This window comes from Hyaena hyaena, unplaced genomic scaffold (genome assembly GCF_003009895.1).
Source record: "Hyaena hyaena isolate Hyena2069 unplaced genomic scaffold, ASM300989v1 scaffold_474, whole genome shotgun sequence".
NCBI classification, from domain to species: Eukaryota; Metazoa; Chordata; class Mammalia; order Carnivora; family Hyaenidae; genus Hyaena; species Hyaena hyaena.
This window is the reverse complement of record NW_024081104.1, coordinates 1317160-1340678: the sequence shown is the minus strand read 5'-3', so window position 1 is coordinate 1340678 and position 23519 is coordinate 1317160. Positions and strand designations below refer to the sequence as shown.

General features: G+C 50.8%; 1 protein-coding gene across 3 annotated transcripts; it reads left to right on the top strand.

Moving 5' to 3' along the window:
• The first annotated feature begins 4493 nt into the window (after positions 1 to 4493).
• Positions 4494 to 19052, top strand: ZNF7 (zinc finger protein 7). 3 transcript variants are annotated; one of them, XM_039254118.1, is made up of 5 exons: positions 4494 to 4968; positions 6332 to 6374; positions 6749 to 6875; positions 10948 to 11064; positions 14904 to 19052. In XM_039254118.1, exons 2-5 carry the CDS (start codon positions 6348 to 6350, stop codon positions 16700 to 16702), a joined length of 2070 nt encoding a protein of 689 aa, XP_039110049.1. In that variant the 5' UTR covers positions 4494 to 4968; positions 6332 to 6347; the 3' UTR covers positions 16703 to 19052. The 3 variants fall into 3 exon arrangements, with proteins under 3 accessions (XP_039110049.1, XP_039110051.1, XP_039110050.1); XM_039254119.1 differs by lacking the exon at positions 4494 to 4968 and adding an exon at positions 5156 to 5372; XM_039254120.1 differs by lacking the exon at positions 10948 to 11064.
• The last annotated feature ends 4467 nt before the right edge of the window (positions 19053 to 23519 follow it).

Sequence of the window (23519 nt, the reverse complement as noted above, 5' to 3'; positions counted from 1 at the left end):
ATTTCTAGGGGGGAGAGAGAGAGAGAGAGAGAGAGCGAGCGAGCAGGGGAGGATCAGAGAGAGCGGGAGTCACAGACTGAAACAGGCTCCAGGCTCTGAGCTGGCAGTCAGCACAGAGCCCGACGCGGGGCTCAAACCCACGAACCGCGAGATCATGACCTAAGCGAAAGTCGGACGCTTAACCGACTGAGCCACCCAGGCGCCCCTAGTTATAAGGTTTTTAATTAAAAAAAAAAAAAATGTTCCCTATGGCCAAAACTATCTGTCCTGTTATGATTAGAAAGGCCTTCTCCACCCCAGGATTTTACAAAACATTACTTTAGTTAAGTTACAGAAATACTCCATATTTACAGTAAAAAAAAAACAAGTGTCAGTACAAAAATAGAAAATAAAAGCCCCTGCTCTTCCCTTGTCCCACACTCCCACCATACTCCCAGACAAACACCTGTTAAGTCTGGGTAGTTCATTCCAGACTTTTTTTCTTTGTGTTTCAAATATTCAGCATACGTGTGTCTGTGTTTTTACAAACAGGATTATTCTAGTGTTTGAAATGACTTTTAGTGTGTCAAGTAGCCAGGCTACATACACTATGTCCACACTGTGTCCATCCTTCCTTTTCAGGTGAATTCTTGAGTGGCAGGCTGTGCAGGAGGAAGGAAATGGTGGTCATTTGCAGCTCACACACCTACTTGGTACTTAGACACTAAGACACAGGCTGCTGTGAAGTGATCTTGCAGGTGTGATTAAAGCACCGAATCAATTGATTTTAAGTACCCTGGTAGGTCTGGAGTAATCAGTTAAAAGGCCTTTAAAGGCTTAGGTTGGGGCACCTGGGTGGCTTAGCTGGTTGGTTGAGCCTCCGGCTCTTGATTTCAGCTCAGGTCATGACCTTGGTTTGTGGGATGGAGCCCTGTGTCAGGCTCCAAACTGTCCCTGCCCAGCTGTCTTTCTCTCTCCCCACCCCCTAACTAAATAAACAAACTAAATAAATAAATAACCAAGCAAGCAAGCAAGCGTAGGTTTCCCCATGCCTCCAGCCTGTGGAAAAGCATCAGCTGGTGATCTTGTTAGCAAATCCTTGAAGTATTTGCAAAGTGTGGTTTTCTCACCAAGTAAGCTAAGAATGTACTTGAAGAGGTGCCCTTTTTCAAAGCACAAAGCCAATTTTCAGCCCTGAATTTTTTCCAATTATTTTTAAAAACTGTGGTAAAATATACATAATATTTGCCATCTCAACCATTTTAAGTGTACAGTTTGGTGGTATTCAGTGTATTCATATGGTGGACCCATCACAACCATCCATCTTGAGACCTCTTTTCATTCCCTTCTCCCAGATCCTGGTAGCTACCATTCTACACTATGTTCCTATGTTTGGAACAACTCTAGGAACCTCATCTAAGTGGAGTCAAACAGTATTTGTCCTTTTGTGACTGCTTATTTCACAAGAGTATAACGTCGTCTGAATTTATCAGTGTTGTAGCATGTGATAGCATTTCTTTCCATTTAAAAGGCTGAGTAATATTTGCTATTCTATTGTATGGATGGACCACATTCCCTGTAGCCATTCATCTGCCATGGACACTTGCATTGCTTCCACCTTTTGGCGATTGTAACTAATATCACTGTGAACATGGGTGTACAAACATCTCTTCCAGACCCTGCTTTCAGTTCCTTTGTGTATTCACCCAGAAGTGGAATTGCTGGGTCATAAAGTAATTGTGTTTAATATTTTGATGAACCTCTGTACTGTTTTCTACAGTGGCTGCATCATTCTACACCCCGAGCAGCAGTGCACGACGGTTCCCTTTCTCCACATCCTCGTCAACACTTGTGTTTTGTTGTTTTGATGGTAGCAATCCTAATGGGTGTGAGCCCTTTTTTTTTAAACTGCAGTATTCAAACAGACACTAACAGGAAGCAGCTTTCCTCTGAAAAAGAATCCAAGAGTATCAGTGACATCTGGTAGAGTGAATTTTGTAAAAGGCACGTCTCTGAGTACCACATCAGCCATGTTTTTCCATATTTCAATTCCATTCTGATTAAGCTTGAACTCCCGTTTTTTAAATTTTTAAAATAGTTTTTATTTTTGAGACAGAGAGAGACAGAGCATGAGCAGGGGAGGGTCAGAGAAAGAGGGAGACACAGAATCTGAAACAGGCTTCAGGCTCTGAGCTGCGAGCACAGAACCCGATGTGGGACTCAAACCCACAAACCGTGAGATCATGACCTGAGCTGAAGTCAGACACTTAACTGACTGAGCCACCCAGGCGCCCCTTGAACTCCCGTTCTGAGTGAAGGAAATCCATATAATTTCTGAAAATCCTGTTTTTCAGTTTTTATGTACCTTTAAAGAAAAATAAGTTGGCTGACTCAGAGGTTACTCAGTCTTTCAAACAAGTTTCCGTTGAGCATGTGGTCCTTGTTGAGCACAGAAGAGATGCAGGATGGAAACATCACAGGCTCTGCCTTTGAGGTACTTGGGCCTGAGTAGGAGAAAAGGAGTCAGGAGAGGGAGTAGATGGGGCCTTAGGAAGAGCCTGGTGCAGATGCAGAGCACAGGAGGGTGGGGACAAGGTCTCTGTGCTGGGCACAGGCCCCGTCACCAACCTCTTCGGGCCCTCTTGGCACCCACCTCCAGCTCCCTTTTTGCTTTCAGGATTCCCAGCTCCTGACTTCCTCAGGTAACACTTCCATGGTCAGGGGATTCGGGAAATTGCTTTTGTGCAGGGCCCTTGGGTCTATTGGTTCCTCCCACCAGCTATTGGGCCAAGCAGGCCTAGACCTAGAAGGCATTCACTAGAAATAGCAAAGATCCCTTTAGAGCAAGGCTTTGATACAAGCCAACAAATCCAGAGCCCACATTGCCACCTATCTCCTTCATCAAACTCACACCCCACGCCAAAGCTGTTCCTGCCCTAATTCATCCCAAAGCCACTTATGAGATCATTAGAAACCACCCTTCTACCCTAGAACTTGCTGAAATTACTCAAACTAGCTGATCCTCATTTTACTTAGTGTACCTGCCCCACATTGCCCATTCCTTCCTGCAGAAACCCCAATAAAGGCTCTGGGCCACACTGTCCCCTCCTCTCCTGCCTCCTGACCTATGCTGGTGCTTCCCAGTATGGCCCTTCATGTCGTGCCCTCCCTACTAGAGACCTGAATATAATTGTCTTCCTTCATAATAATAATTTCCGGGTCTGCATGTCTTACCATAGCTGATTAAAAAAAGACGTAGGCACATTGTAGCACATCATGAGACTCCTGAATGACCAAGGATGGCGATGGCCTGTGGAGGAGTTCTGTTCCAGTTTGTTGAAAGCATTATTGCTCTGGCCTACCTACTAGGATACAGAAAGCGTCCTTGGAAACCCATCTTCTTCTAAGTGATTAAGGTGGGCTTTTTCTCTAGTTACATTTATGATGTGGAATCCTGTCCCCAGGCTGGAAACAGCTGGAAAGCACTCAGCTGGCTCAGAGAAGGGACACTGACCATTTATAGTGTTTAGGTCTCTGGCTATGAACAGTTGGTTGGTTTGTTCATTGGGTTCAGTGAGGATTGGTGGGACTGGGGTATGGAGGTCCTGGAATGGCCTGCAGTGCATAGAAGAGATCCCCATCACTCCTGCCCCCAGGAACCACCCTCAGGGCCTTAGCACCTTTGTATCTGCACCCCCAACACTGCCCAGGTGTGTGCTGGGTGGATGCTCTGGACCGGGCTCTCGTGCTGGCTGAAATAGCTTTGTCCTAAGGGTCTGCAGACCCACCAGTCAGCTCTGCTTCCCCTTCCTTGCCCTTTCTGTCATCTTGGGCATGAGCCCACCCACCCACCTTGAGCAGGCGGGCCAGGACTCTCTCAGTTTTGGATTGTGCTGTGTGAAGACTCTCTGGTTGGAAAGCTCCCACTAGGTGGGACCAGAAGTGTGTTCAGCGTACCCGGGTTTCTTTCTGGAAGCTCTAGGTTGGGGATTAGGTCCTGGAGGACGGCTGGGAAGCAGGCATGTCCTTCCCTAGTCTCCATTCACTCGTTTATTCATCATTTGCACAGATGCTCCCTGTGCGTAACCAGAGAGGATGTGGGACTGGTGAAGCTGTGTTCGGAGCGGCGGTGTTGCAGGGTGTGAGCGCTAGGACCGAGAGGCTCGGGAAAGGAGCTGATCTTTCCGGAGAACCCCGCAAGGCGCGCTTTTCCCTAGGACTCACCCTCGGAGTCCGGACGGTGGGGGTGGGGGTGGAGGGCTGGCTCGGCCCGTTTGCTTCTGTGGGTTTGCGCCAGATTTCACCGCGGCTGTCAGGGACCCCGATATTTGGATCGTCGACAAGTGGAGTGTTAGATCTCTTCCCCGGAAAAAGTTCTGCGCATTCTCTGCCCCGCCCTTCCCGCAGCCGGGGAGCAGTCTTCCGCTGTGGGTGCCCTGCACCGCCCGCCCAGCTTCAGCGGTGCCCGCGGCCCGGACCACGTGCCCCAACCACCCAGACAATACCTGCGGTCTCCACTCGGCTCCTCTGCCCTCCTCCCCAGCTAGCCGCCTCCCCGTGCCCACTCCACCCGTAGTCCGGGCGTCTCCGGTCCGGCGCCTGGAACGTGCCCAGCGGGAGCCGCCTTCTGTAGAAAAGCCCGGGCACAGACCCGGTGCGGGGTCCGGGGTCCCCGAGGCGATAAGAGGTATGCGGGGTCGGGCCCGGGCGACCCCAGGCTCTCCACCCGCTTCGCCAGGATCCTCTCCACCCTTCGGCCGGCAAGTCCTCCCCCATCCCCGGCTGTGAGACGCCGGGCCCACCCCTCCCTCGACCCCAGCCCCGCCCCTTCTCCTGCGCCGGGGCTGCGCGGCTGGGAACCATCGAGACGGCCGAGCCTCCGAGCCTCCCAGACCGGCCGGAATTCCGGGAGAAGAAGAGGGGGCGTGAGTCCGAGGCCCGTTTCCGGTTTTGTCCCGCGTTTCGAGCCTCGGGCGGCGCACGGGGAGGGTGAGTGGGCACGTCGGGCGCGGACTCGGGTCGGGGCGCCTTGCGGGCTCATCGCTGTCGGGCGCAGTGCCCGCTGGCCGGGCCCCGCGGGCCCCGCGATCCCCTGCCTCCCCGCTGGGAAGTGCGGATGTCGCGAGCGGCTTGGGGAAGCCATGGGCGCCTGGCGGGGGAGGTGGTCGAGCTGCGGCCACCGTGGCCAGGGAGGCAGGTGGCGTTTGGCCGAGTCCCGCAGGCCCGGCGCGGGATCTACCCCGCGGCCTTCCCACCAGTTGTAGGCCTGCTCGTGGGGGATCCCTGATCCTCTTCCTTTCTGAATAACCACAGCGCGAGTGCGCCCTTCCCCTCATTCACCGCCTGTGGAAGACCGAAATTAGAGACAGTGGTAAAAAAGGGCCGTGTCTTGGGTAGGGTGGGGTGTTTGCTTTCTCTGAATTCTGACCGTCGCTCAGGGCCTGTCCTTTATTACTGGGGACCTGGGATCCAGAGCTCCTAGCTTCACTCTTGGCCCGTCGCAGGTGGGGGCCCACCCGACGGTGCTCACTACTGCCTGGCTCAGCTTCACTGTTTTCGTGGCCTGGAGCTTCGTCCACGAGCCACTTTCTGAGCCAGAAGCTCCCCCTAGGAAGCCCACTTCTCATTCAGGCTGCCTAGGGGAAAGCCTGGGGATGGGGGCAAGTTTATGTAGATTGTTGGGGAGCGGGAGAGCGTTCCTGAATCCGCTCCTTTTCTTCCTGTAATCCACGGCTGGTCTCAGCGGGCCTCATCTTCGGTCACACCACCACTTCCCCTTGCTGCTTGGAAGCAGCTCCACGGACTCGTTCTGCCCATTCTTTCTTGCTTCGGTCCCTTTGCACATGCCTTCCCTGCTGCCTTTAGTGCCCTCCCTACCTCCATCCCCTTGGCCTAGTTAGCTCTCTGGAAAGTGACCCATCACCCTAAAACAGAGTTCCCTAGTTTAAATGCTTTCAGAGTTTTCTTGCACTGGGGCATGATCGTGGTTGTGATGTTGTGTTTGTGTAGTTAAGTCTTTAGACTGTGCTTCATGATGGCATAGTTCTCCAGCATCGTGCACTGCTGCAACCCCGTTGCTTAGTCTAGCACTCATCATGTGTGGCAGCCACCCCTTGTGTTATCTGTGGATTCCCACCCACCACACGCTCTGACAGACGAAGCTTTGGGGGGGCGGGGGAAGGTCCTTCAGCGCTGTGGCTGTGCTGGTTCCACCTCATGTCCTTGCTAACGAACATCTGGGTTAGAGGTAAAGGGTTGGAGAAAGAACGCCGCACCCTCTCAGTTAGCCGGGAAGTCAGGGCTAGTGGTCCTCCAGTACCCTGACCTCTGACCCTTTCGTAACTGCCAACAGGTCTCACCCAGGACACATGGATGCCCACCCGCCGAGCCTCATGGTAGGAGCCTGACTGCCCCCGTTCCCTCACTTGCCCTGTGAGGGCCCCTACCTTTTCCTCTAAGAACCTACCGTGCCTACTGGGCCTCGGCCTAGACCCTCCATTGGCCCCTAGTTGTGGCCATTCCCGAGCTCAGGCAAGCCCATCCTCTGCCCAGACTGGGGCCCAGCTGAGGCTCTTGTGGGGGGAGGTTTGTAGGTCTGGCTGCTTCCCCCACCTCCGTACTGCCCACTCCCCTCGACCTTAGAGCCAAAGGGGTTTGGTGACCGGCTTGCCCAACCCTGTGGTACCTGTGGCAGAGACACACCGTGAGGTGGAACCAGAGTGGGGCTGGCACCCAGGTTTCCCTGGGGTGCTGGTGGGTGTCTTTTCAGGAGGCTGTGACGTTTGGTGATGTGGCCGTGCACTTCTCGCGGGAGGAGTGGCAGTGCCTGGACCCTGGCCAGAGAGCCCTCTACAAGGAAGTAATGCTGGAGAACCACAGCAGTGTGGCTGGACTAGGTGAGGTTGCATCTTGGGACCCCTCCCCCTGCATCATTGGTCCGCACCTGCCTGGCCGGGCCCTTGCCGGAAGCTGTGGATGTGGGGGCAGTGGGTCTTTGTGGGTCAAGAGCTGACCCTGGGAGATGTCATGGTGAGTTTTGTGCATTGTAAATACTTTTTCCTGTTCTCTTGTGTTTGTTAACTTAAAAAAAAATTTTTTTTAATCCTTTTTTTTTAGAGAGAAAGAGAATCCAGGTGGTGGGGGGGCGCAGGTAGGGGGCAGAGAGAGAGGGAGACACAGAATTTGCAGCAGGCTCTAGGCTCCGAGCTGTCAGAACAGAGCCCGATGTGGGACTTGAAATCATGAACCATGAGGTCATGATCTGAGCTGAAGTCAGAAAGCTGACTGAGTGAGGCACCCCTGTGTTTATTAACTTTATGAGGTCAGATTTTAATGAAATCAGATTCATTAGTTTTTGCCTTATGGATTGTAGCTTTGGAATTTTATTTAAAAGTTCTTTCCTCCTCCAAGGTCATAGAGACAGTTTGTACAGTCTCCTGTGGACTTTATGGTTTATCTTTTTTGCTTAGATCTCGGCACCACATTTGTGTCGGGAGTTAAATAGGAGCCTTGTTTTATTTTTGTTTATACACTGGAGCTGTTTCCTAGCATCATCTCCTAAGCAGCCTCATCCTTTCCCACTGATTTGTGGAGCCACCTTTTTTCCTGTGTGTGATTGTGTTTCTGAGCTGGGCTTGTAGTGTGTCATAATACCAGGTAGGATAACTTCCCCTTCTTATTCTCTTATAAAACTTTATTTACCTACTCAAGCGTCATAAGGTAATTATTTCATATAAGTTTATATTAAGTGAGGTTTTCAGTACTTGGAACTGGAATTTTTATTGGGAATGCTTTGAATTTCTAGAACTAACAAGAGAAGAACCAACCTCTTCCTCATTAACTGTTCCCATCCAAGACCATGGAAACTGTCTCTATTTATTCCACTTACCTTCTGTGTAATTTATTAGAGTTCTGGGATTTTCTCCAGAGAGGTCTGGTACCCTCTAAATGCTTTATTTTTGGTTGCTTTGTGAATGCATCTTTTTTATGTAACTATAATTTTAACAGATTATAGCTGCTCTACAGAAATGCTTGTATTTGGCAACTTGGTTGAACTTCCTGCTGCTCTGGTGCTGTGTTCTAGGAGTCCCCTGCAGCTGAGCAAGGAGGGGTTCCCCCTGGGTCCCCCCAGTGCCCCAGGCTATAGTTGTGGCCAGAGCCACAGTGGCGTGTCAGACAGGACTGATGCAGGTGTGCCTGTTTTGTTCCTCATTTTATATTTTATTTTTTTAATTTGAGAGTGAACATGTGCAAGTCAGGAAGGGGAGGGTGGAGAGAGAGAGAAAGAGAAAGAGAATCTTTTTTTTTTTTTTTTTTAACAAATAGTTTATTGTCAAATTAGTTTCCACATAACACTCAGTGCTCATCCCCGCAAGTGTCCTCCTCCATGCCCATCCCCCCTCCCCCCACATCCATCAGTCCTCAGTTTTTGTCAGCATTCAAGAGTCTCTCATGGTTTGCCTCTCTCCCTTTCCCCCACCATTTCCCCCCTTCTTCTCCCCCTTGTTCCTCCGTCAAGTTCCTCCTAATCCTCCTATACGTGCAAACATATGATATTTGTCCTCTGCCTGACTTATTTCGCTCAGCCTAACACCCTCAAGGTCCATCCATGTTGCTACACGTGACCAGATTTCATTGTTTCTCATTGCCATGTGGTATTCCATGGTATAGATAAACCACATCTTCTTGATCCATTCATCTTTTGATGGACACTTAGGCTCAAGAGAAAGAGAATCTTAAGCAGGCTCCATACTCAGTAAGGAGCTCTACTTGGAGCTTGAGGCCACAACCCTTAGATCATGATCTGAGCCGAAATCAGGAGTTGGATGCTCAACCAGCTGAGCCACCCAGGGGCCCTTTGTTCCTCATTTTAAAGGGAATTCTTAGGGGCACTTGGGTGATTCAGTCGATTGAGTGTGCAACTTCAGCTCAGGTTATGATCTCAACAGTTCATGGGTTTGGGCCCCATGTCAAACTTTGCACTTTAGATTCTTTGTCTCCCTCTATCTCTGCCTGTCCCTCACTTGTGTTCTCTCTCAAAAATAAACATTAGGAAAACATCTGAAAGGGATATTTTTGGGGGCACCTGGCTGACTTGGTCAGTGGAGCGTGCAACTTCTTCATCTTGGGATTGTGAGTTCCAGCCCCACGTTGGGTGTGGAGGTTGCTTATAAAATGAATTAAAAAAAAAACAAAACACCTTTTATTTCTTATTTCTGAGAGGGAGGGAGGGAGAGAGAGAGAGAGACAGACAGACAGACAGAATAAGCAGGAGAGGGTCAGAGAGAGAAAGAGAGACACAGAATCAGAAACAGGCTCCAGGCTCTGAGCTAGCTGTCAGCACAGAGCCCGACGCAGGGCTTGAACCCACGAACCTTGAGATCATGACCTGAGCCTAAGTTGGATGCTTAACTGACTGAGCCACCCAGGCGCCCCCAAAAAAAACTTTTCTTAAAAGGGGAATACATTTAATTAAGATCAGAAGAAATTGGTTAATCATAATCATAAATAAGTATATTAATTTCACATTCTGTTTCTGCATCAATTGAAATATTTGTATGATTTTTTTTAGCTTATTACTCTAGTAAATTTTATTAATATGTTTTGTTGTATTTCTGGAGTAAACTCTACTTGAATTATATTTTACATATAAACTACTATTTTGGACTCGGCTAGGAAGTATTATATTTCAGATTTTTATATCCCTGTTCATGAGCAAAATTGATTTAATATGTTTCTTTTTATTATTTTTGTTGTTTTGTTTTTTTTTAATGTTTATTTATTTTGGGGGGCACCTGGATGGCTCAGTTGGTTGAGCGTTCAACTTCGGCTCAGGTCATGATCTCACGGTTTGTGGGTTCGAGCCCCACATTGGGCTCTGTGCTGACAGCTAGCTCAGAACCTGGAACCTGCTTCAGATTTTGTGTCTCCCTCTCTCTCTCTGACCCTCCCCTGCTCATGCGTTCTTTCTCAGAAATAAATAAACATTGAAAAAAAAAATTTTTAATTTTTAAAAATGTTTATTTATTTTTGAGAGAGAGAGAAACAGAGCATGAGCAGGGGAGGGACAGAGGAGAAGGAGACACGGAATCTGAAGCAGCTCCAGGCTCTGAGCTGTCAGCACAGAGCCTAGCACAGGGACTCGAACACACAAACCGTGAGATCATGACCGGAGCCGAAGTACAACACTGAGCCACCGAGGCGCCCCAAGTAGCTAATAGTTTTGCTCTCCGTGTTGTCATTACTTTCACATTCAACTATATTTTGGTTTGGGGGCACAGTGTCGTATTGCCCTATGGACCATGATTCCCTTCACAGCTGGCCTAAGGTTGTTCACCTCGGACATTGTGTGTGTGCTTGGAGAGAGCATGTGTTTCCTGCTGAGCATGGGTCCTGTGTGCACCTGAGGCCTTTACGCTGGAAGCTCTCTCTGCTTGCCCTTCTCCACCCCCACAGCTGGAAACCTGGGGGAGGGAAGCCCTGACTAGAGGGCTTGGCACCTTCCGAATTAAAATCTGTTCATTTGTTGGTTTATTTTTATTGTTTCTATCTTGCTTCTTGGCTACTCCTACCTCCTGGAATGTCGCTGCCCTCTGAACTGAGGGACAGGCCATTTCTGCTGAGGGAAGTGCTGGCAGTGCCTGGCTGCCTTCTCCCTAAGCTAGAGCTGGCCTGCTCTTTGCAGATTCTTTAGTGGTAGATCCCCTGAGGATCCTGGCCCTGCTGTGGATGGGGATGGGCTGGGAGTCCACATATCTCTCACTGTCCAAATTCAGGAGCTGGACAGATCTGGACAGAAAGGGCCACTGGGCCATTGTGTCCAGACCCTTACTCCCTGAGGTTCCCTTTGGGGGCTCTGCCTGTGCTCCAGCAGCCCCCTGCCTCTTTATGCCTGGAAACCAAGAGCACTGGGCCCTGGGATGTACCCTCAGCCATGCTGACATGGCCCCTTCTCTGCCATCCCCACAGCAGGATTCCTGGTCTTCAAGCCTGAGCTGATCTCCCGGTTGGAGCAGGGGCAGGAGCCATGGGTCCTTGACCTGAAGGGAGTCGAGGGGAGAGAGGTGGCAAGGACCTCCCTTACAGGTGAGGCTTAGGCCTGTGGCAGAGAGGCTTCTGGGTAAAGGAGTGAGGAGATGTTCAGAGAACCTGTGCCCAGCAAGGGTTGAGGGTGAGAAGCTGAAGGCAGACCCCAGGGACCAGCCAAGAGGACATGCTGGGCTGCCTGGGAGCACCATGGGGCCACAGGTGGGCCCGTTGACAGAACCGTAGCCTAGTCGTGGGGTTGTATTGGCAGAGACTGAACTACAGAAAAGCAGGGACGTGAAACTCTTACGTGTTACAGCAAAGACAGGTTTTGCTTTTTAGGCACATGTTGTTCAATTTCTAGTTTTACTGATGTTCTTATTAAGCAAAGTGCAAAGGTAATAATCCAAGGGAAGCACTTAAGCTCGGCCCTGAGCAACCTCTCAGGCAAACATCAGTCATCCCGGAGACAGCTGCCCCCCACCCGCCAGCAGCTCCCTCCAGAACTGCTTGGGGTCCTGGGTGACCTCGCCCTCTCGAATCAGGCTTCAGGGCTGTGTTGGGTCCCAGGGCTCCTGCACCAAAGCACCACAAACTTGAGGCCTAAAACCACAGTGATTAATTGTCTCACAATTCTGGAAGGCACACGGTCAAAATCGAGGCCTCAGCAGGTTCATGTCCTGAGGTATGGGGGTATGGGCAGGAGTGTTGGGAACCTTGACCCCCGCCTCCAGTTTAGACCCCTTTTTGATCCTTCTTGGGAAGGAGGTAAAGCTGTAGGCTAGCCCAGTTAAAACCCAGCTCCTATTAAATATTTCCAAGGTGGAGGAAAGATTTCAAAGAGGGTACCATGGTGGAAAAGCTTGCTGGAGCTGGCAGAATCGGGTAGGTCCATGGGTTTATAGGCAGCAGATGTGATGAGGTGACGAGGCAGCAGCAAAGAAAACCTGCCCACAGTGGATGTCGACCTGCTCACGAGCCTGGGACCTCGGGCAGGGGTGTGGCCTCCCAGATGTAAACGTCAGGAAAATGTAAGTACCCAGAGATGTTATCCGTGCCTGGCTGGTGCAGCAGGTTGCTGAGGAGGGGCCCAGAATGGCAGGCGGGTGCAGAGCCACGCCCCTGACCCACCACCACAGACGTTGTCCCCAGCACAAGAGACCTTAGTGTCTGTCAGCCTGCTGGGACACACATCTCTTCTCTCAGGGAAAACCACTTCCATTCTCCCTTCTTAGTTCAGTCCCTGCAGCTGTTTCCACCTTTGTTCCACTTTCTCTCCAGCTGCTTTTTTGGGGGGTGCTTTTCCCGTCCTCTACCCCCGTCTCTGTCCTCACCCCGCAAGCAAAAACAGCTCCCTGCCCTCCACGTCTCGTCTCTCCCCCAGTTCACCTCTCCGCGCCACGTACCTGCTGAGTTCTGTGGTTCAGGTTGTGCAGATCGTTGTGTTCATCCTCAGACCAGTTTTCTAGGTGTGCGGGCTGGGTTATTGTTGCCCCGGCTACATTTCATGTACATGAGACAGAAAAGAGGCTTCCATGCTGCTCTGTCATCTGGGTTCTTCCCGGGATATTTTTTGTGTAAGTTGGAGCCACTAGGTCAGGGAAAACCACTTCCAGAATGAGGCTGTTTTTTAACATGTGCTTGTATCTTCTCAGATTATCCAGATCTTGTAGAAAGGCTTTCAAGTTCTAGGGCAGGGTGAGAACTCTGAGCTTCAATTATGAGTCGCCAAGGGGCCCTGTGGTCAGTGTCCTACATAGATAAACACAGCTAGGCACGAGTTAAAGTGGTGAGGATAGATTTCTATAATCCATAGTAATTAACTGCAAAGGAGAAAGGAGCCCAGCGAACTTGAACTCGGCTTCCATTTGTTCAGACGTGACCGGAGCAGGCCAGGGGTGAGCAGGGTTCAGCCAGAGCCAGGCAAGTGATGGATTACAAAGGTGGGAGGGAGCGGACCCTCTGACACGTATCTGGGCTGCTGACCTCTGCTTGTGGAAGTTGGGTCCTGCCCTCCCACAGGGGTCGGGAGACAGCCTGTCCCTCAGATGTGGCTGGAATAAACAGCCTTGAGTTTTCTCAGACACACACCTTAAGGAGGGCTAGGGTCATCCTAGGGAGGAAGCCTTGAGCTGTAAGAAGCGACATTAGTCTTTTGTCCTTATGGGCCGAGGATAGGCCTGGTTGAGAAAGGCTCAGAGGAGCCTGCCTGGGCTGGTCAGGAGAGGGTCTTTGGCAGGGCAGAGAAGGCATCCCCAGTAAGTAGGGACAGGAAAAAAATGGGCCATGCTGGGTACGAGTGTGACATGGGCCCAAAGAGGGGAGGGACCATGTGGCTAGCTGAGCCCAAGGGGAAGCCTGGTGTGTAAGGAGGCTCCTCACAGACTTGGTTACAGGAAGTCAGATGGAGGGAGACTCCAGACGGGAGTTGGGTGGGTTTGTGGCTGCTTAACCACGTGGGTTGTCTCTCCCTCCTGTATAGTGGGAGGTCCTAGGCTCACTGCTATGGGCATCTCCACTGTGCTCTTGGAGGCCTCTTGCTTTCCAGCAGGAGGCAGAGGAGAGCAGTATGCGTCCACTCTCTCATCTGCAGAGTCCAGGGAGGCCTGGGCAGAGGGTGGAGTGAGCCAGCACCGAATGGCCACTCCTGCCCTGTTGAAAGAGCAGGTTTGCCAACGTTGTGTGGTTGTGCCACAGGGGCAGGCAGGAGATGCCCCGTGTTATAAGGTCACAGAGAGGTTGAAGGGGCATGAGTTGGGGGAACAGAACTGGGTCCATTCCTGGTTGTCTAATTAGCTGTGTGACTGGGGAACCGCATGCTCCTTCTCTGACCTACTGCCGACCTCACTGGATTGTCACGAAGACTAAGTGTTCCTTATGCACAGAAGATGCTCAGTGTGTGACGCCTCTTCTGCACCCTAGGACTGACTGAGAACTTAGGATCGCCAAGCTGGAGAGGGCACTGATGTTAGGAGCCACCAGAAGCCCTGTAACTGGGCCCCTGGAGAATTTCACTGGGGTAGAAATGGGCTGGTTATAACGGTGGTTATCGTACTGGTTATGAAGTTGGTTGTGATGTTCGTTATGACCCTGGGTGTGATCACGGACACCAAGGAGGGGTCTGACTTTAGCAAGGGTGCTCTCTGGGACTGCAGAGTAGTTGAGGGGCTGACACTATTTGGAGAGTCCAGAAGGAAGGCAGATGTCAGGAAGGCCTAGTGGGGGCCGGTTGGGTAGGTGGACTGTCTGGAACCCCAAGGAATGAGAAGGCAGGATAGGCCACGGGGTGTGGCGCCCTGGGAGCTGATGGGCTGGCTAGTGATGGACGTACATGGTAAGGTGTGCATCAGAGAAGGTGGCTTGGCAGCAGCTGGAAGAAGCCAAGTTCAGGTCTTGGGTCCCGCTCAGTACCCATCCCCTCAGGCTCCCCCCAGGTGTACCCCACACCAGCTGTATAGCCTCATCTTCCTTGGAGCCTGCCCGTTATCTCCCCTCATCCCACCTTTTCTGGACCCAGGAGCCTCTGGCGCCTCAGGCTCAACCTGCCTCTTACCACACTTGCCAGGCTCTCCAGCTCAAAGGTTCTTTATGGATTTTCACTCATACCAGTTCCCCACAGGAACATAGTCCCCACGCAGGAGCACACGCCGACATAGCCCCCACGCAGGAGCACACGGTAGTTGAATGCATGAAGTCAAAGTATTAACAAAGCTAAATTTTGAGAGCTGTCCAAAGCCTGACTTCTGGTAGTGTTTTTCCTTGCGGGTATACTCTTCCTTGATACATTGTGTCCTGGAGCTCAGTTCCCAGGGATGATCTGCAGCCCCCACCCCTGCCCCTGGTCTTTTGTCCTTTCTCTAAACAGGGGATAAGAACCATTTATTTCCTGTTTATTTCAGATTCTGCTGTTGGGATTGCAAGTGAGCAGGCCTGTGAGGACATGGATGTTGTAAAATCAGAACCCTGTGTGGCCTTGGTCAGAAGTCCCCCACAAGGTTTTCCTCAGAATTCTGGCTTTAGAGATACCTCTGATTCTGAGGTCTGGTCAGAGAGCAAGCCAAGCTCCCTCCTCCAGAAAAACTGCTTGAACACTGGGACTGTGACTCCCAAGAAGACCTTCGCCAAGGAGGGTGCCCAGGGACGTGGCGAGCGGGAGGGCAGTGGCGTACTGGGTTGTCATCCTGACAGAAGTAAGGGAGGTGGTGCAGAATGGCCGGCCCGAAGTTGTGACGTGTGTGGCAGGAGTTTCAGATCTACTTCGGACATTGCTCTGCCGCAGGAGCTTAATACACCGAACAAACCTAACAGATGTCCAGAATGTAAAAAAAAATTACCTGATTGCCTACAGGGGAAATCTCGAAGTAACTGCCACAGAGAGAAGCCGTACGAATGTGAAGAATGTGGGAAAGTCTTCAGGTTGTGCTCACAGCTTAATCAGCATCAGAGAATCCACACTGGAGAGAAGCCATTCAAATGCATTGAGTGTGGAAAAGCCTTTCGTCTGAGCTCAAAACTTATTCAGCATCAAAGAATTCATACTGGAGAGAAGCCCTACAGGTGTGAGGAGTGTGGAAAGGCCTTTGGTCAGAGCTCCAGCCTCATCCACCACCAGAGGGTCCACACAGGAGAGAGGCCCTACGGCTGTCGGGAGTGTGGGAAGGCCTTCAGCCAGCAGTCTCAGCTGGTCAGACACCAGAGGACCCACACCGGAGAGAGGCCTTACCAGTGCCAGGAGTGTGGGAAGGCCTTCAGCCAGAGCTCAACCCTGGCTCAGCACCAGCGGATGCACGCGGGGGAGAAACTTCAACTTCCAAGAAGCCCAGGTAGTCCCAGCCATGTTCCACATCAGAGAATCCATGCTACAGAGAAACCATTTAAGTGTGATGAGTGTGGGAAGGCCTTCAGGTGGGTGTCTCGCCTGAGTCAGCATCAGCTAACCCACACCGGAGAGAAACCTTACAAATGCAATAAGTGTGCAAAAGCCTTTGGTTGTAGCTCACGGCTTATTCGCCACCAGAGAACTCACACTGGAGAAAAACCGTTTAAGTGTGATGAGTGTGGGAAAGGCTTTGTCCAGGGCTCACACCTAATTCAGCACCAGAGAATTCACACCGGAGAGAAACCCTATGAATGTAGTGACTGTGGAAAAGCCTTCAGCCAGAGCTCAAGTCTCATTTACCATCAGAGAATCCATAAGGGAGAGAAGCCCTACGAGTGCATCGAATGTGGAAAAGCTTTCAGTATGAGCACACAGCTCACGATACATCAAAGGGTCCACACTGGGGAGAGACCTTATAAGTGTACGGAATGTGGGAAAGCTTTCAGTCAAAACTCAACCCTTTTCCAACACCAGATAATTCATGCAGGAGTGAAGCCCTATGGCTGTAGTGAGTGTGGGAAAGCCTTCAGCCGGAGTTCCTATCTTATCGAGCACCAGAGGATCCACACCCGTGCCCAGTGGTATCACGAATACGGGAATACCCTGGAAGCTGCTGCCCACGTGAGCCGTAGAAAAGTCAGCACTGTAAAGAAACTGCATAAATGTAATGAATGTGAGAAAATATTCAGGTGGCGCTCACATCTAATTATTCATCAGAGAATTCACACTGGAGAGAAACCTTACAAATGTAACGAATGTGGCAAAGCTTTTAATCGGAGCTCACGGCTGACTCAGCATCAGAAAATTCACATGGGATAGACCACCTGTCTTTATAAACCTGTATAAATGTGAATAAACCTACAGCCTTAACCTTACGTATATTATATGGGATCATTTATACTGACATGAATTTAGAATGTGGGGATAGATTCTGAATTGCTCCCGTAAGAAAGAAAATGTCCAAATTCATACAAAGTGGATATTTCTTTGCTGGAATGTGTGACCTTGTCCCACTCAGCAAAGTCTGTGTCCCTCAAGTCAGGGTGCATGTATGTAGACTTTCGAGTTCACAGAAGAAAGGCCCCAGGTCCTGTGGATGAGGAAGAGTCATGGGAAGAGGCCTGTGAACTCTGCCAGATGAACAGCTTAGAAGTTGCCCCAAGTGTCTTCCCTTAGCACCAGCTCCTCAGACTGCCTTCAGCAGGAAAGATGTGTTAGCTTGTGCTGGCAGAAGCCCAGAGGAAGCTGCCTAGAGCTCCTTTCTCCTGCCTTCTTCACCTGACTCCTTTTCTTCCAAGTCAGCCTTCCAAGGCTGCAACCTGGGAATGCAGCCAGAGGCCCTGGTACCAGCCTCTTCAGACAGGAGCTTGGATCAGCGCTGCCACTCCAGGAATAGCACCCGTGCCCAGGGACCTGCTCTGTGACTCGGGTGTCACTGTCCTCCATGAAATCCAGAGTCTGTCTGCTTCTCTGAGCATTGTTATAGGGTGATCGTAAGAATTGGACTGTGTGGGAGAGCTCCCCCCCGCCCCCACCCCACTGAGACCCGAGCCAGCATCTCCCGAGGAACCCAGTGTGGACCTGGCCTCAGCAGTGCGGAAACAGCTCACATGAGCCCAGTGGATGCATCTGGGGGCCAGGCTGCTTCCTGGACTCCTCAGAACTCCTACTACACAAACTGGCAAAACCGGGAGGGTCTGCAAGCTGCAAGTGAGCCCATTGCCTTTTCCCAGAGGCTGGTGGAGGTAGAGACAGACTGCTCACCAGCAGAATGAGGCTAATCAGTGTTGATGGTGGCCCTGCCCTCAGCATCCTGGATCCACCAACTGTGATAAAGTTCCAGGGGACCAGAAGTCTTACTCAGACTGGCCGCTACCCACAACCACTCACTCAAGACCTGCCGATCTTTGGTGTCATTGCCAGTTATCGGAAGGGTGAAATTTGGGCCAGAGACCCTTCCCCCTTGTCCCAATGGAGAGGCCCATTTCTCCCACATACAGAAAGGTAACCCAGAGGGACACAGGTCAGTCACTTCAGGATTTATTGCAACACTTGATTTGGGTCACCATCACTTGGCATGGTTAAGCCTGTAGGTAGTTCCCTGAGACACAGCCTCGATGGCCATGTGTGGTATAGCCCAGCAGCAGGTTCTGGATTTGTATCAAGTGGAAAACGGGATGGCTAATCCCTGTGTTTGCATTGGGAGATTCCACAATTTTCTGGCATTAGGAACAGTAGAGTTCAGGATGGTCAAGTCTGTGTGTTTGTGTTTCTAATATGTGGATGGGATCTCAGCCCTACAACAAGGTCAGCCCAGCCGCTCAGCCAGGCACAACGTGTGATGTGTTCTCGGACCGCAGTGCTGGTTCTAGGGATGCAGATTGTCCCCCTGGCCCGTACCTGCACTCCCAGGTGCCAGGATGCCGTGAAATCATTGTGCCCATTTCAGTAGCTGTAACTACCTCTCTAGCTGCACCTACTCCACCCAGAAGTGTGTCCAAAAGGGTCAGTGCAAGAGGTTTTGTGGGCCCACCCTTAGGAAGGCAGTTTGGTCACTGAATGTGCCACTCCCAGAAAGGAATCCTGTCTCTGCCACTTCTCGGTAACGGTGGGACAGAGGGGTGGGAAGTGACATGAACTCTTCCAGATTCCAGCCTGAGCTTGGTGCTTTCTGTCCTGTAACAGCAACCAGCCGGGAAGGGCCAGAAGATGGAACCTAAATCTTCAGCACGTGGATTCTCTCTTTGGATTGACATGGTTCTGGATCAGGGGCTGGTAAATTATAGCCTGTGGGCTAAATGCTGTTTGCTCCCTGAGTTGATGCAGCCTGTGAAGATCCGCACTAGGCCATTCGACTGGGTGGCTCTCATGCCTTGGTAACTACACAAGCAGACTAAAATCTAAGCCGGAGTCCATTCCTGTAAATGCACTCCTGTCTGAGAAAATGAAGCTTTCCCAGAAAATGAAACACCTAATCACAGTCAGTCAGCTGAACCTTCCCGAATAAGGCAACTGCTTAAGCCATAACCAGTCCGTTTCCCAGTTTTGCTCCTGCGTCTTCTCTGTAAACCCCTCCCCTTATGTCCGACCGGCACAGCGCCCCCGGTGTTTCAGCGTGGTCCTGCCTCGCTCCAGGCCGTGTTTGCGCAAATAAACTCTTTAAAAATTTGATGTTCCTCAGTTTACCTCTTAAAAGGCCTAAAAGCTAAGAAGGGTTTTTTACATTTTTAAATGGGAAAACTGACTATTTTTTGTGACATTTGAAAATTATATTGAAATCAAATTTCAGTGTGATCAAATAAAGTTAATTGGAAGAGAGGTGGCCCTTTTGTGTGCAGGTTGGCTCTGGCCACTCCTATACTCAAGAGCCAAGTTCACACTTGCTGGTCTTGCCTTGTTTTTTTTGTTTTTTGTTTTTTTTTAATTTAAATATTTTTATTTCTAGGAGAGAGAGAGAGAGACAGCGTGAGCAGGGGAGGGTCAGAGAGAGAGGGGGATACAGACTCTGAAACAGGCTCCAGGCTCTGAGCTGGCTGTCAGCACAGAGCCCGATGCAGGGCTCGAACCCACGAACCGCGAGATCATGACCTAAGCAAAAGTCAGACGCTTAACCGACTAAGCAACCCAGGCGCCCCTCTTGCCTTATTAACGGGTAGAAACTTGATGCCCTTCAACCTTTGAGGAATTATTTTTCCTCTCAACTCTTAGCGTGGTTTGTTCATTTAAATGTCCCAGTACAACCAAGAATTCAATAGAAACAACCTTAAAATCCTACATTCCAATCTAGAGCCTCCCCTGCAGAAGTATAGGGTGAGGAATCCCTAGCTGCATCCATGTAAAAGAGATGTGCGATACTGGCCTGCCCGGCAAGACTTCGTGAAAGCAAGCTGCCTCAGCACTTAAAATGCATGCGGCTTGGGATCCCTGGAACCCATGAAGAGCATCTGTGCAGGTCATGTGAGCAGGTGGCCCTTCTGCAGAGAGGGAGTGGGGAGGGCCTTCTGGAGGGTACTGCAAGGTTTTGGATATTCTGTTTTCTTTCTTTCTTTTTAATGTTTTATTTATTTCTAGGAGAGAGAGAGAGAGAGACAGCATGAGCAGGGGAGGGTCAGAGAGAGAGGGAGTCACAGACTCCGAAACAGGCTCCAGGCTCTAAGCTGGCAGTCAGCACAGAGCCCGACGTGGGGCTCGAACCCATGAACCGCGAGATCGTGACCTGAGCGAAAGTCGGACGCTTAACCGACTAGGCCACCCGGGCGCCCCAATTCTGTTTTCTTTCAAACTATTTCCCAATTTGGGCTTCAGTAAATGCAACAGTAAATGTTTCTAATAATACCTAGAACTCTATCTCAGCGTAGATATTAAAATACCTTGGATTTTTCTTTTGGAGGCAATAAACCCGTAATTTTGACCTGAAGTTACTTTTTACTCGATCAGGTTAAGCTTTATGAAATTGGATTGGAAGCACCGAGCTTCCTGGAAGCTTCACAAAGGTGTGGGGGTGCAGAGCCCAGGTGAGTTTACACAGTGTGTGTGGCTTGCACTCTGAGCCTAGGAAATTTTTGTCAAACGAGTAAATGCTGTATTTGGGGAGCTTTGAGGCTGGGATGTTAGACACTCGGAAGAAAGGAAATAACACTGGCATCAAGGGTTTCCACACCCAGCTGGCTCAGTCAGTGGAGCACGCACATCTTGATGTCGGGGTCATGAGTTTGAGCCCCACGCTGAGTGCAGAGATTATTTTTGAAAAATCTTTTTTCACAGAGATCTAAATAAGATCAAGAAAATGGAAAAGGGTAATTTTCCAAGTGCAAATGTCTATTCTCTGTATAAGACTGTGCAGGCTGGAGACAAAGGTGGAACTCAAGGCCTGTCCGTGGTAGGGATCGACCACAGATGAGGGTAGACAGTTGCTCTGTAGCTTAGGCGAGTCCTTTGGGCACACAAGATCCACCCACCCCAGCCTGGCTGGGTTGAGGGAGGTGTAACAGAGCCACCAGCCACCTGCCACCTGGTTTTGTATGTCCCCAGAGATCAAGAATGGTTTTTAAATGATTGAAAACAAGATGATTTCATGACCTATGAAATTAAATTTTCAGTGCCAGTAAGAAAGTAAGAAGATAATTGTGCCCATTCATTTACATAGCATCTGGCCGCTTGCAAGCAACGTTGGTAGAGCTGACAGAATCCTTGTGACCTGGAAAGCTGACATGTTCCCTCGCAGCCGTCTCCTGCCACAGTGGGTCTGTGGAGCAGCAGGGAAAATGGAGGGAAGGGCTGCCTTGCTGTGGTGCTGTGGGAGGGACAGTGTGGTCAGGGCTGCCTTGTCCAGTCTACCAGGGATGGAAAGCAATGCTCTGACCCCACCATTACTGGCTGAAAGACCAAAAGCACAGACTGTCCCTTCCAGTAGGCGGCTGGTGAGTGGACACAATGTTACCCCCCACCCCTCATGTGTCTGGAGCCCAGCAGGAGCAGATTGCACGTGACCAGATGCTGGGCTCCAAAGGGCTGAGGGCCCTCCGGAGTCTACTGACTCCTTAGGCCCTCCAGGGTTCTGCAGAGAGGTAACCCCGGTCCAGTGCACAAGGATGGGGTAGGGGGTGGCCTCTGTGACCCGCAGGCAGAGAAGGGGTGTGCAGATCTGGGCGCTTGCCTGCTATCTGACTCCAGTAACTCTGAGCCTCCACTGGCCTCTCCGTGAGTGGAAGTGTCCTCTACCTGCAAGAACTGCTGAGAGCCTTGAGGTGGGCTCCAAGTGAGAGCTCTGTCCTCCCCGCGAGGCCTCTTGGGAAGGGGCTGTGCGTGTTTCTCATGTATGCCAACAACAGGGCAGCCTGGGAAGTGCCTCTCTTCTGCTCAGGTAGGTGTATGATTTAGGACCACGGGGCCCCAGCCACAGGGCCCTTTGGTGGCATGAGCGTGGAGCACCCTGCTGGGGGATGAGCCTGGCTCAGACCCTAGGGCTCCATTCCTGGTTGCACCTGCCAAATTTCACTAACTGCACAGCAGAAGCCCCTAAATCTCCATGGCTTTCACCCCTAAATGTGTGTCCTCATACTGGGGCCAGTAGCCACTCAAGGCACGTGAAGCAGCAGGGAGAGCCTCTTGAAGCCCTCCCGCCCCCGGTGATCCTCCTTGCCCTTCTCAGTCACTCACCCAGTCAGCAGACCAGGGACACTACTACAGGGAAGTCCCATCCAGGTGGGGAGGGAAGGCTGACAGCACCCCCACCGGCTGTTTTGACAGCAGGCAAGTGTCATACCTCTGTGCATTATCACCTGTGAAGTGGGGTAACTTCACACTTGTGAGTTAATGTTGACACACAGAAGTACTTAGACTGGTGCCTGGCATGAGCACTTGGATCAGCACCTGGTGGTTACACCTGTAATTTCTTGGTGCTCACTGATGCGTCACCAGGGACTGGCCCACGAGAGGCAGTTGAAGAGGCTGTGCTTTGGGTCACAGTTTGGCAATATCAAGGGCTTTAAGATGTTCATATTCTGCCTCCTCTGTTCCCACTTCTAAACAGTTTCAATATATAAAATGGTTTTACCACTAACATCACCGTGATTTTTAATAGAAAAAAAATTTACAAAAGCTACTATGGTCTGTCTCCTCCCTCACCCACCCACCCAGCCACAATCTATATATTGAAACCCTAGTGCCCAGTGTGACGCTCTGAGGGTTTGGGGCCTATGGGAGGTGATTAGGATGGGTTCAGAGTGGGATTAGTGCTCTTACAGAGACCCCAGAGAGCTCCCTCACCCTCTTAACCTGGCAAGGACATAGCGAGAAGTCTGCAGCCCCAAAGAGGGCCCTACCCCAGTCTTGTCGGCATCCTGATCCCAGACTCCCAGCCTCCAGAGCTGTGGGAAATTGGTGTTTCGGCCACCCAGCCTGTGGTGTGTGTGTCTAGGTAAAATCCAGCACATCTTCCAAGGGGAATGGGAGGTTGTGCAGCCCCTAGCCACGCCTGTCATACTCAGGAGGGCTTAAATGAACAGAGCTAACACAGACACAGATACACAGCATAAGTATGAAGCTTGGTGAAGACAGTTTCCATGGCTGTCTATGGGCAAAAGGACTTTTAAATTATTTTTTTAAGTTTTTTTGTTTTTACTTTTTGATTTTTTCCAAATGTATCATGAGTACATATTGCCTGAACATGTCTGATGGTCATGAAAGAAACACCTAGCAAAGAAAGGTGTTGGGCAGACATGGCACTTAAGCACATGCTTCCAGGGTGAGCCAGGTGGCAGCCTGGATGGCCCAGTCCAGCTCCCATCCTCGAGGAAGCAGGGCCCAAGGACAGCAGCTGATGCTGAATGAGACACACAGTCTGTGTCCCTCAGTTTAGCCAAGTCTGGGCCCCGCCTTGGGGCTCGTCCTCTGAAAGCCTGTGAGTATGTCACCCCACCTTGTCATCAGCTTCCCATACAGCCTCCTCTCCTGCCCTTGGTGCACACCTAACTTGCCGTGACCCTGACTCAGGGGGAAAAGACTCAATTAATGGAGATGGTGGGAATGTTCTCTAAATGGCAGTGAGCAAGCACTGCTGATCTTGACGGACGCTAGCACAGAGCAGGGGGGCAGGAAGGGGGTGCTAGGAAAGGGCAGGGGTTCCAACACAAAA